The 12,009-nt window shown below is 41.0% G+C and overlaps 1 protein-coding gene and 3 non-coding genes across 4 annotated transcripts; all 4 read left to right on the forward strand.

Annotated features, from left to right (window-relative positions):
* The first annotated feature begins 4,568 nt into the window (after positions 1-4,568).
* Positions 4,569-8,318, forward strand: LOC135555366 (large ribosomal subunit protein uL3). The gene is made up of 8 exons (XM_064987724.1): positions 4,569-4,622; positions 5,278-5,470; positions 5,753-5,921; positions 6,330-6,465; positions 6,739-6,925; positions 7,096-7,454; positions 7,739-7,858; positions 8,195-8,318. The coding sequence occupies exons 1-8, from the start codon at positions 4,620-4,622 to the stop codon at positions 8,237-8,239; spliced, it is 1,212 nt and encodes a 403-aa protein (XP_064843796.1). The 5' UTR covers positions 4,569-4,619; the 3' UTR covers positions 8,240-8,318.
* Positions 6,531-6,624, forward strand: LOC135557009 (small nucleolar RNA U83B). Its single transcript, XR_010458136.1, has one exon. It is a non-coding gene; the product is annotated as a small nucleolar RNA U83B (small nucleolar RNA).
* LOC135557010 (small nucleolar RNA U83B) lies at positions 6,929-7,012 on the forward strand. The gene has a single exon (XR_010458137.1). It is a non-coding gene; the product is annotated as a small nucleolar RNA U83B (small nucleolar RNA).
* LOC135557002 (small nucleolar RNA SNORA54) lies at positions 7,979-8,109 on the forward strand. Its single transcript, XR_010458129.1, has one exon. It is a non-coding gene; the product is annotated as a small nucleolar RNA SNORA54 (small nucleolar RNA).
* Positions 8,319-12,009: the final 3,691 nt, after the last annotated feature.

Consider the following 12,009-nt stretch of genomic DNA (forward strand, 5'->3'; position numbering starts at 1 on the left):
TGACTATTTTTCAGGAATACTCAGGTATTTCAATTTATTAGTTTGTTCTTGTATGACCAGAATTCATATTTTGTTTACAAACTTACGAAGAAGATTGAAAGCTGTATTTATTTGTTTATGTATACAGTAACTAAGATACTGTTTTAAAGGGCATACAGGTCTGCTCTGACTTTACACGGTTATTGTTCTATTTAGTTATTAATACTTATTTCCAAAAAAGGTCTTAGGAACGTTTATATGAGAAACATGTTTTATTCAATTATTTTATGATCAGTTTTCATATCCACTTAACATAGTAGGTACCGTTTTATTTAAATTATTATTTTATTTCTCAGAATAGTTCCTGATTACACCAAAGAGGGTTTTTAGTCTCTCTTACTACAAGAACCCTTGGTTTGTTCTTGAACATAAATTTAATTTGAGTTGAATGTCAAAGCCAGATAACGTCTAGCTCAAAGGTTATGGAATAAGCTATTTTCACTTTAAATTGACTTAAATGGTGCAGATCTCGGTTCCTTATTGTTTACGTTCACTGCTCCTACGTCTTTGACTCATCCTACTACAGTTTATACTTTTATATAAATCTTTGTTGTTTTGTCTTTGTCTATTGTTTATCTTAATGCTAGGGGGTTATGAAACAATGTGAAGTGCAAGGCCTTATTTTTATTTGCGAAACAATTTCAAACAGATTTTTGCTTTTTTCAAGAGTCACTCAATTTCGGCTGATACCAACTTCTGGAGGTCACAGTGGGGCAACGATATTTGGTTCTCCCATGGATCTGAACACTCCGCTGGTGTCACTACAATGAAAAATACCTTTGGTGGTAATATTCTACACTCGGAATGTGACCCCTTTGGTCACTTTGTCTTGTGATCAGTTACAATGATATTACGCTCATTACTGTAAACTTCTACAGGTACAACACCAAACATGAGAATGATCAGTTACAATGACATTACGCTCATTACTGTAAACTTCTACGGGTACAACACCAAACATGAGAATGATGAGTTACAATGACATTACGCTCATTACTGTAAACTTCTACAGGTACAACACCAAACATGAGAATGATCAGTTACAATGACATGAGAATGACGCTGACATTACGCTCATTGCACTGTAAACTTCTACGGGTACAACACCAAACATGAGAATGATTGACATTACGGGTACAACACCAAACATGAGAATGATGAGTTGCTTGAATCTATAGAGAAACATATACTTCATTGGTTATCTAAATTTCCCAATTTGTTATTATTGATAGGAGGGGACTTTAACATTACAATAGACAATTCAACTGATAGATGGCCCCCAGGTAGGCCAACCAATCAGAATTTGGGTTCAAACTTTTCCATAAAAAGTATTAAAATTACTGATATATGGAGAGAGAGGTTTCCGGCCGAAAGATCATTCACTTGGAGTAACAAAACAGGCTCCAGACAATCCAGAATAGATTTTTGGCTTATATCCAAATGTATGGATGGTGAGTGTGTTATTACAAATATTTGTACTACTCCCCTCACAGACCATAGGGCTATTTACATTATCAAAATATTTACCCCTGATACTAACCTTGATAGAGCATCCTACTGGAAGCTAAATAGCTCATTATTAAATAAAGATATAGTTAAATTTGAGGTTAAAGATTTGCTCTCACACTTTTGGGAAAGGGCGTGTGAAGAAAAATCTTATTGCAAGAACTGGGAGCTCTTTAAATTTGAGGTGTCCAAATACTTTAGAAAATATGGTAGTAATCTTGCTAAGACCAGAAGAGCTGAGGAGGAAAAGGTGATCATTAAGATAACTTTCCTTTCTCAGAGGTCCCCAGCCGACCTCTCGGGGGAGGAGAAGATGGAACTAATTGAGTTACAAAATAAACTGGATAATATATATACATTAAAAGCAGAAGGAGCCTTTATTAGATCTATGAAAAATGGATTGAGGAGGGAGAACAGAATTCATTCTATTTCTTTAGACTTGAGAAATTTCACTCTAAAAATAACACTATCCATAAGTTAAACATTGATGGTGTTATTACAGATGACCAACAATTAATCGCTAAATACTGTAGCAATTTTTACAGAAAATTGTATAGCTCTACGTATTGTCAGGAATCCACAGATATGTTTTTTAATGTTCACTCTATCAGTGATATAGAATCTAAACAGTGTGATGAACCCATCAAAGTTGAAGAGATTATAGAGTCTATCAAACATCTAAAGAACCATAAATCACCAGGTGTTAATGGAATTACATCAGAATTTTACAAATTCATTTTCTGAACCAAGTAGCTCCCTTCCTATTTGAAGTCTTTTTTTAGAGAGTGAGTATTAAAAACAATGTTCTCCCTCCTACAATGAGTCAGGGGTTAATGACACTGATACCTAAGCCTAAAAAAGAAGTGCTGCTCATCGATAACTGGCGTCCAATTTGTCTTCTTAATAATAACTATAAGGCATTAGCCTTACTACTTGCAAAAATAATTAAGTCCTGGATGCAATCATTGATGAAACACAGTATGGTTTCATGAGGAACAGACATATTTCTAACATGTCAGACTAGTATTAGACATACTTGACTACTCAGACCTAATAACTGAGGATAGCTTCATATTATTTTTAGATTTTTATAAAGCATTTGACACAGTAGAGCATCAGTTTCTCTTCCACCTTGAGAGACTTGGCTTTGGGGATTTTTTCTGTAAGGCTATTAAGACTATGCAAATGGTAACAGCTCTATCAAATTGAAATATGGCACCTCACCTCGATTTGAGTTAAAGAGAGGAATTAGGCAAGGTTGTCCTATCTCTCCGTACCTGTTTTTATTAATCACCCAACTTCTTGTAAATTGTTTAAATAATAGTCCTGTACAAGGTATTTCCATAGCTGGTAAAGAAATTATTATAAGCCAGCTGGCTGACGATACTACACTTTTTCTGAAAGACGCTAACCAAATTCCCTTATCGATCAATGTGATACAATCCTATTCCAAAGCGTCTGGTCTATATCTTAACATTAATAAATGTGAACTCATAGCTGTCAAAGATTGTGTGACACTTTCATATTATGGTATTCCAGTAAAAGAACTTACATATTTAGGCATAACCATTACAAAGGATCAGAAGTCTAGAGGCTTACTAAATTTTAACCCTCTTATTAAAAAAACAGAATAAGCTAAATCAATGGCTACAGAGGGACTTATCTTTAAAAGGTAGTCCTAATAACCAAGGCTGAAGGTATCTCTAGACTAACATATGGTGCTCTATCTTTATATCTAAATGTAATGTAAATAAGCAAGGAGATTGACCAGATGCTTTTCAACTTTCTTTGGAGAAACCGTATTCATTACATTAGGAAAACTGTTGTAATGAACACTTTATAACTTTAAGTAATACTTTTAAGATCAATTGGATAAAACAATTCCTAAGAAGACCCACTTCTATCTGGAATTTTATTCCTCATCGTGTCTTCTCTACTTTTGGTGGCCTTAATTTCATGTTGTTTTGCAATTATGATATCGACAAAGTTCCAGTGGAACTTTCTGCTTTTCATCGGTAGGTTTTCTTGTCATGGTCCTTAATTTATAAACACAATTTTTCTCCACACAGATATTATATATGGAATAATCGGGATATATTGTATAAAAATAATTTGTTTTTAGAATATTGATTCCGAAATAATATCCTATTGGTGAGCCAACTGGTAAATGCAGAGGGTCTTTTACTCAGTTATAAGGAATTCTTATCACTTTACAAGGTCCCTGTAACACCTAAAGATTTTGCAATTGTTTTAGATGCCATTCCCTCAGGTGTTGCTCTGTTATTCAGGAACATGTCAAGACCAGAGCCTACCTTCTATTGACCCTGTTGACTCATCAGTAGGAAAGATTTGTTTCTCTTTTGGTCCATTCAACAACAGAGCGATACAAACCTTGTTTCAGCAGGATGATGTATACCTTATGTCATGCCTTATTGGAATGGATTTATTGATAATATCTGTTGGAAAAAAGTTTGGATGTTGCCACACAAATACCCACTTGTTAACAAAATTAATTAATTGAACACATTTATGAAGATTTAACACTATTGTGGAGAGATGTACTGTTTGGATTCTTTACATACAATAGAAATAAGCTGAAACGTTTTTATGTAATTCATTTCATTATTCTTTTGGCCAAATTGCATATACACAAATGTAAATTTACAAACAGAAATCCACATTTTCGTACCCTACAAAAAGAAATGTAACTGTATTTTAAGACGGTTAAATGCTCTACTAACAAAAAAGCTGTTGGAATTGTAAGTATATGTATGTCCCTTAAGGTCCTTGTGTAATTGCAATGTGATATTGTACCCCCTAGCTCGATTGTCCATTGTTTGTAATCTATGTATACTTGTGTTCCCTCATGTGCTTTATGTATTGATTTGTTGTTAATAAAAATAAAATAAATACAAAATAATAAAAAACACGTTTTTGAAGCAATCGTTTGTACAGCAGGAAGGCGGAACCTTGATGCTGGTTGATTACGTTAATCACGTGACGGGTCGCGTCCTTGTATAAATACCAAATATCCCCCTTTCATAGGCCTCTTTTTCAATCGGCTCTGAGACAAAATGGTGAGTTCGTCTTTCTTCTTTGAGACTTGCGGTTTCAATCCGTTTTGTATCTTCGCAATCCTTCTATGTTCCCCCTCTTAAGACAATAGCTAAGATGTGTCTATCTGTAATTAATACAGTTGTATGATGTTAGACCTTACCATAATAACATGGTCTTAGATTATTACAGAATGAACGTATGCAGTAATCGTTGGCATACTGCTAGTTTAAAATGGCTGATACACTGAGGCCTATCATGCTTCGTTACTCAAATACATTTTATATATACATTTTGTAACGTTCGTTCACAATCAAACGTGTTTGAAACTGACAACGTGCTAGTTGTTTCTACCGTTAACTGGCTTTGATACCCATTAGCCCTCCCAAGAGTAGCTTTTCGAGGTCTTCCGAACCTCTTAACGTTCCACATGTTTTTTTCCAAGACGATGTTTTTACTGTCAGTTGGGATTTATTTAGTGCGGTTGCAACTCCGGTTATTGATTAAACTACCTATAGGTACAAATCATTGAATATGGGTGACGATTCCCTCGACGGGCGGACAGAATGGTTGGCCTCGTGCTGTTCCTGTTCAATGTCGAGTTCTGACATACTGACTCAAGTGCGTTCACAGTTGTATGCCCCATGGACAATGTGCTGAATTGCGTTGTCTTCACAGTCCCACCGTAAATTTTCGGCTCCCCGCCACGGATCCTTGGGCTTCCTGCCCCGTAAGAGAAGCAGACGTCACCGTGGTAAGGTGAAGAGTTTCCCCAAGGATGACCCCAGCAAGCCAGTCCACTTGACTGCCTTCCTTGGCTACAAGGCTGGCATGACTCACATCGTGCGTGAAGTCGACAGACCTGGCTCAAGTGAGTATTTGGCTTCATGGTGTTTTGTTTAATTGACTGTGTGAATATTGCTGTGGGTTTTATGAATACATAACGAGCCATATTAGTTTCGGTCTTGTATTACAGTAGGTTGTCATGTTTTTTTCTGCCTATGATGATCCCCTCGACGGGCGGACATATTGGGTCTAACCCTTGATGAATGTCGAGCACTGAGTGCAGTCGTTGAGCATTGACATTATGCAATTTAAGTCTACTGTGGAACTCCTGTATTACTAACCTTAATACCTGACTATTTTCCTACAGAGGTGAACAAGAAGGAAGTGGTTGAGGCTGTGACCATTGTGGAGACTCCTCCCATGGTTGTGGTGGGTGTTGTGGGTTATGTCGAGACCCCCCGTGGCCTGCGTTCCTTCAAGACTATCTTCGCTGAGCACATCAGTGATGAGTGCAAGCGTCGTTTCTACAGGAACTGGTGAGTCATTATACACATGAAAAATACTAGATATTTACAAACATTTTGACTATTGGTTGAATAGTGTATACGTTTAAATGTGAGCTTTGAAGCGTTTTGTTCGACCTATATAACATGTGTTTTAGTGAACTAGTCTTAACATCCGGTGCCCCCCCTGGTGGCAGCTCCGCTCGGGTGCCTCATGGCCTGATGAGCTCCGGGCTCCTCTGGCCGGTGGAAAGTGCTTCTTAGAAACCGCGCCATGAGCCGAAAACCCCTCTGAAGCTGTAACTGCCCCCTTCGCCCCTGTGAAGGCTGGGCGAGCAGCTGAGTACAGTGTTCTTCCGCTGGCCCCCTGGGTTATGAAGGACCTGTGCCAACCCGTGTGCCTCTTCTCCCCTACCCTCCGGTCGCGCTGCATGCTCTCAGGTACAAGTCCAAGAAGAAGGCCTTCACAAAGTACTGCAAGAAGTGGCAGGATGACGAGGGCAAGAAGCAGCTGGAGAAGGACTTCGCCTCCATGAAGAAGTACTGCCAGGTCGTCCGCATCATCGCCCACACGCAGGTGAGTCTGAGCAGGATAGAATACGCTCCCTGCAGTGCCACATAGTTTTAATGAGTCAGATCTCCCTTTGTCTGTGATGAGACCACGGAACACTGCGTCAGGCATGACGTCCGACACTCATGAGGATACATTCCATGCTGCCTTCCTTCTGAGACAATGTCCCCTGGATCACATTTTAACCCAATTTTGGGTTAAATAAATAGTGTTTGTACTAGCTATACTGGTCCTTGTCCTATGACTAGCAGGCTCACCTGCCTCTCCCTCCCCCTCCAGATGAGGCTTTTGCCCCTCAGGCAGAAGAAGTCCCACCTGATGGAGGTGCAGCTCAATGGAGGCTCCATATCTGACAAGGTGGACTGGGCCCGTGAGAAGCTGGAGCAGTCTATCCCCATCACCAATGTCTTCACCCAGGATGAGATGATCGATGTCATCGGTGTCACAAAGGGTCACGGATACAAAGGTATGTGTCTGAGACCACGGAACACTGCGTCAGGCATGGCGTCTGACATGATGAGGATGCATTCCATGCTGCCTTCCTGAGGCCACAACCCACCAATGAACATGTAGTTAACCATACTTCAGTTATTCATGCCAAGTCCTCAGGTACTAAACATTGAAATTTCCCCTTAGGTGTCACCAGCCGTTGGCACACAAAGAAGCTCCCCCGTAAGACCCATCGTGGTCTGCGTAAGGTGGCCTGTATCGGTGCCTGGCATCCCTCCCGTGTGGCCTTCTCTGTGGCCCGTGCTGGTCAGAAGGGCTACCACCACCGCACAGAGATCAACAAGAAGATATACAAGATCGGCCAGGGCTACCACACCAAGGACGGCAAGCTGGTGAAGAACAACGCCGCCACGGAGTACGATCTGTCCAACAAGAGCATCACCCCTTTGGGTGGCTTTGTCCATTACGGGGAGGTGACCAATGACTTTGTCATGCTGAAGGGCTGCACAATCGGAGTCAAGAAGAGGGTGCTAACCCTGCGTAAGGTGAGGAAAGAGACAATTCCATCTTATGTATGCTTATTCCAATGCATTGTCAGTTGGCATTAATTTGGATAAACTGAACAGGTACATATTAAATATGGGTAGTTCCCTCCCTGGGCCGACTGAACGAGTGCTGTCCCTGTTGCATGTAGAGTTCTGACGTGTACTGACGCTGGGGATTTGTTTCATACCAGATGGACATTGCGCTCAATATTGTTCTCTATGGCCCGTCAAAGGAATGCATCACTAATCTTAAATATATATATCTCTATCACTTCTGTTTTCAGTCTCTGTTGGTGCAGTCGAGCCGTCGTGCCACGGAGAAGATCGACCTCAAGTTCATCGACACCACCTCCAAGTTTGGCCACGGCCGCTTCCAGACAGTGGAGGAAAAGAAGGCATTCATGGTGCGTTCTGTTTCCATTACATTTACTTCACTCTTGTTTCACAAGTCCCCTGGATCAATGTGGTGGACCCACCCTAGTTCAAATACAACTGGCATTGCAGCTCAGTCCCCTGTGCCCATAGTGCACTTATCGTAACCTTGTTCACTCTTGGTATGAATTTGGGTTCCATTCAGGTGCTAGATTAAACTTCAGTGAGGCAGGGGAGCAGCATCATTTTTTTGCTGTTCCCTGTTCACTCTCTGGGAACATCACCCCTGGAGCCACAGATGGCGTAGAGGTTGCTTATTAAACTCTGTATATGCCTTGTCACTGACCACTTGTCCTTTTTGTCTACAGGGACCACTCAAGAAGGACCGCATTGCCAAGGAAGAGACTGCCTAAATGTGGTGTCCTCTTGCGCTGTCTGGTATGAGTCCTCATGCTGCACTGCGGAGTTTAATAATAAAACAAGTGAACTCTATTCTCGTTTCTTGTGATATGCGTAATCTCACACTTGAATCTAAGGCTGAACTGGGCCCAGCTAGTTGAGTTCTTGTATGGGTGAAGTTCAACAGAATGTAATGCTTATTTGCTACATGTGGCTTTATCAAATTAAGTTGAGTGTCCTGACAAGTAGGAGCCCAGCAGCTTTCAGGGAAATTCAACTAGCTTATTTTTTTGGCAGTCGTGTAGATACTGTATGTACCACCTAAACTTCTGTGATATTGCCTGACTTGTCTACAAGGACTCAAACTGAATAGATGACAGAAAATATCTACCCTTTCGACTTTCTTTCGATGAGTGCCTCTAACTCACGTTTCTATGTGAATTTGGTCACCTTGCCCAAGAAGTTAAATAATACAGTTTAAAAATTAAGGCAAATTTTCATGATTTTATACAGACCATTTTGGCTGTGCATACTATACTGCCCATTGGCGATCAGCCCTCATGGGCAATAATGGGTTCACATCTTGCCACCAATTTGAAGACCTTTTCAGTGTTTGCATCCTAGAGTTAGTATCTTGTCACTGAAGGGGTAATATGAGCTTTAATGCACAAGCTATTCATGGGCTCTATATGCGGTTGCACCTTTTGGCAGTGAACTTGTCAAGGTCAACATGGCTCATGAAATAAGCTAACTTCAAAAGCGCTGCGTGCCTGTATTTCAGTTTAGTGGTTGCCTACCTTGGGGGAGGTGAAGGATGTTATACTGCATTTGGGCAGTACTGGTGGCCTTGTACCGCTGCCTGTCAGCATATTGGGAAGCTGCAGATGACAGCTAAGTGAATAAACGGCTGTAGTAAATAAGTACAGTTCAAGGCTAATAGATGGTTTGCGACTCATGACTACCTGCATAGTTACACTGCAAGATGTACGTTTTGTATAAATGCTCTGCTAAAATTTTTGTGCTTCGGGTGTGTAATGGGAATTTGTTCAGGGTAACTGATATTAGCACTTATTCCATCAACGCTGAGAAAGTGACTGGACTATTGTGATATGGCCCACTGCTGCAGGCTGTCTGGATTTAAGGTAAAGAACACTGCACTCCAGAGTGCACTGATCAGGATGATGGCATGTCTAGATTAATTCCTTGTCAGTTTTAGACCATTATTGATTTATGTGAACGTATACAGCCACGTCTTTTTAAATGAAAATAATTTTCCATTCAACCAACACTGGCTATACAGTGTACAGAACATTAAGGACACCTTTCTAATAGGTTGCATACCCTTTTGCCTTCATGGCCCATGTTGACTTCTGTGCTTCCCACATGTCAAGTTTTTATTTAACTAGGCGAGTCCTTTTAAAGCAAATTCTTATTTACAATGACGGCATACCAAAAGGCCTGAGGGGATGGGCTGGGATTAAAAATTTAAGAGAAATATAGGACACATGAGACACCCCGACACTACATCAAGAGAGACCCAAAACATAACATGGTGGCAACGCATGGTACAAATATTGGGCACAGACAACGGCACAAAGGGCAAGAAGGTAGAGATAACAATACATCACACAAAGCAGCCACCACGGTCAGTAAGAGTGTCCATGACTGAATCTTTGAATGAAGAGATGAAGATAAAACAGTCCAGTTTGAGTGTGTTGCAGCTCGTTCCAGTTGCTAGCTGCAGCCAACTGAAAAGTCAGCCGACTCAGGAAGGTTTCTGCTTGTGGCAACTTTAGCACAATGTCACTGGCGGAACGGGCGGAGGATGAGGGCTGCAGTAGATACCTCGGATAGGGGGGAGTGAGGCCTAAGAGGGTTTTATAAATAAGCATCAACCAGTGGGTCTTGCGACGGGTATACAACAATGACCCGTTTACAGAGTATAGTGTCCTATCTTCTTTGAGGCTCCTCTGTCCTCCACTCGTTACCTGTATTAATGGCACCTGTTTGAACTTATCAGTATAAAAAAACACCTGTCCACAACCTCAAACAGTCACACTCCAAACTCCACTATGGCCAAGACCAAAGAGCTGTCAAAGGACACCAGAAACAAAATTGTAGACCTGCACCAGGCTGGGAAGACTGAATCTGCAATAGGTAGGCAGCTTGGTTTGAAGAAATCAACTGGGAGCAATTATTAGGAAATGGAAGACATACAAAACCACTGATAATCTCCCTCGATCTTGGGCTCCACGCAAGATCTCACCCCGTGAGGTCAAAATGATCACAAGAACGGTGAGCAAAAATCCCAGAACCACACGGGGGGACCTAGTGAATGACCAGCAGAGAGCTGCTTAAGCCAGTACATGTCCAGGTCCGTCTGAAGTTTGCTAGAGAGCATTTGGATGATCCAGAAGAAGATTGGGAGAATGCCATATGGTTAGATGAAACCAAAATAGAACTTTTTGGTAAAAACTCAACTCGTCGTGTTTGGAGGCCAAATAATGCTGAGTTGCATCCAAAGAACACCATACCTACTGTGAAGCATGGGGGTGGAAACAGCATGCTTTGGGGCTATTTGTCTGCAAAGGGACCAGGACGACTGATCCGTGTAAAGGAAAGAATGAATTGGGCCATGTATTGTGAGATTTTGAGTGAAAACCTCCTTCCATCAGCAAGGGCATTGAAGATGAAACGTGGCTGGGTCTTTCAGCATGACAATGATCCCAAATACACCGCCCAGGCAACAAAGGAGTGGCTTCGTAAGAAGCAATTCAAGGTCCTGGAGTGGCCTAGCCAGTCTCCAGATCTCAACCCCATAGAAAATCTTTGGAGGGAGTTGAAAGTCCGTGTTGCCCATCAATAGCCCCAAAACATCACTGCTCTAGAGGAGATCTGCAAGGAGGAATGGGCCAAAATACCAGCAACAGTGTGTGAAAACCTTGTGAAGACTTACAGAAAACGTTTGACCTCTGTCATTGCCAACAAAGGGTATATAACAAAATATTGAGATAAACTTTTGTTATTGACCAAATACTTATTTTCCACCATAATTTGCAAATAAATTCATAAAAAATCCTGCAATGTGATTTTCCGCATTTTTTCTCTCATTTTGTCTGTCATAGTTGAAGTGTACCTATGATGAAAATTACAGGCCTCTCTCATCTTTTTAAGTGGGAGAACTTGCACAATTAGTGGCTGACTAAATACTTTTTTGCCCCACTGTATTTGGCTTCAGTCAGAGCTCACCTAGCTCTGTACAGCAATTAAGTCTTCCACTCTGACTCATCTCAAAAGTGCTTTCACCTCCACTTCAGCAGGTAATGAGGAGGACCCTGAGGGCCTCGCACTCCATTTAGACGTCCCTCACGTCTCCCGCTACACATCTCTGCATAATATTCTGCACCCTTTGCAAAAAAATGGATTTTCAGAAGGATTTTCAAGGTCCTTATTTCCTATTAACTTAAAGATGTCCTCCAGTGATTAAAAAAAACTTTTCCTGTTAAGGTGATATCCCAAGTATAAAGACAATAAAGTACACACACTAAAGGGTAAACAAATAGGTTTTTGATTAAAATAGTGTTTTTTAGACACAACTGCAAACTACCAGGAAGAGGGCATTCAAGGAGTTGGTTTGATGGGAAGTCCATTGGCTCAAGGAACAATAGAAGAGCAATAGAGAACACCCCCACTTGTGCCATGTCAGACATACCTGGACCACCTATTGAGATGTTCCTTTTGTTAAATAAATCAGGTGTTCGATGAGGTGAGAATGAGACTGGAG

Source organism: Oncorhynchus masou, chromosome 15 (genome assembly GCF_036934945.1).
Source record: "Oncorhynchus masou masou isolate Uvic2021 chromosome 15, UVic_Omas_1.1, whole genome shotgun sequence".
Taxonomy (NCBI): Eukaryota; Metazoa; Chordata; class Actinopteri; order Salmoniformes; family Salmonidae; genus Oncorhynchus; species Oncorhynchus masou.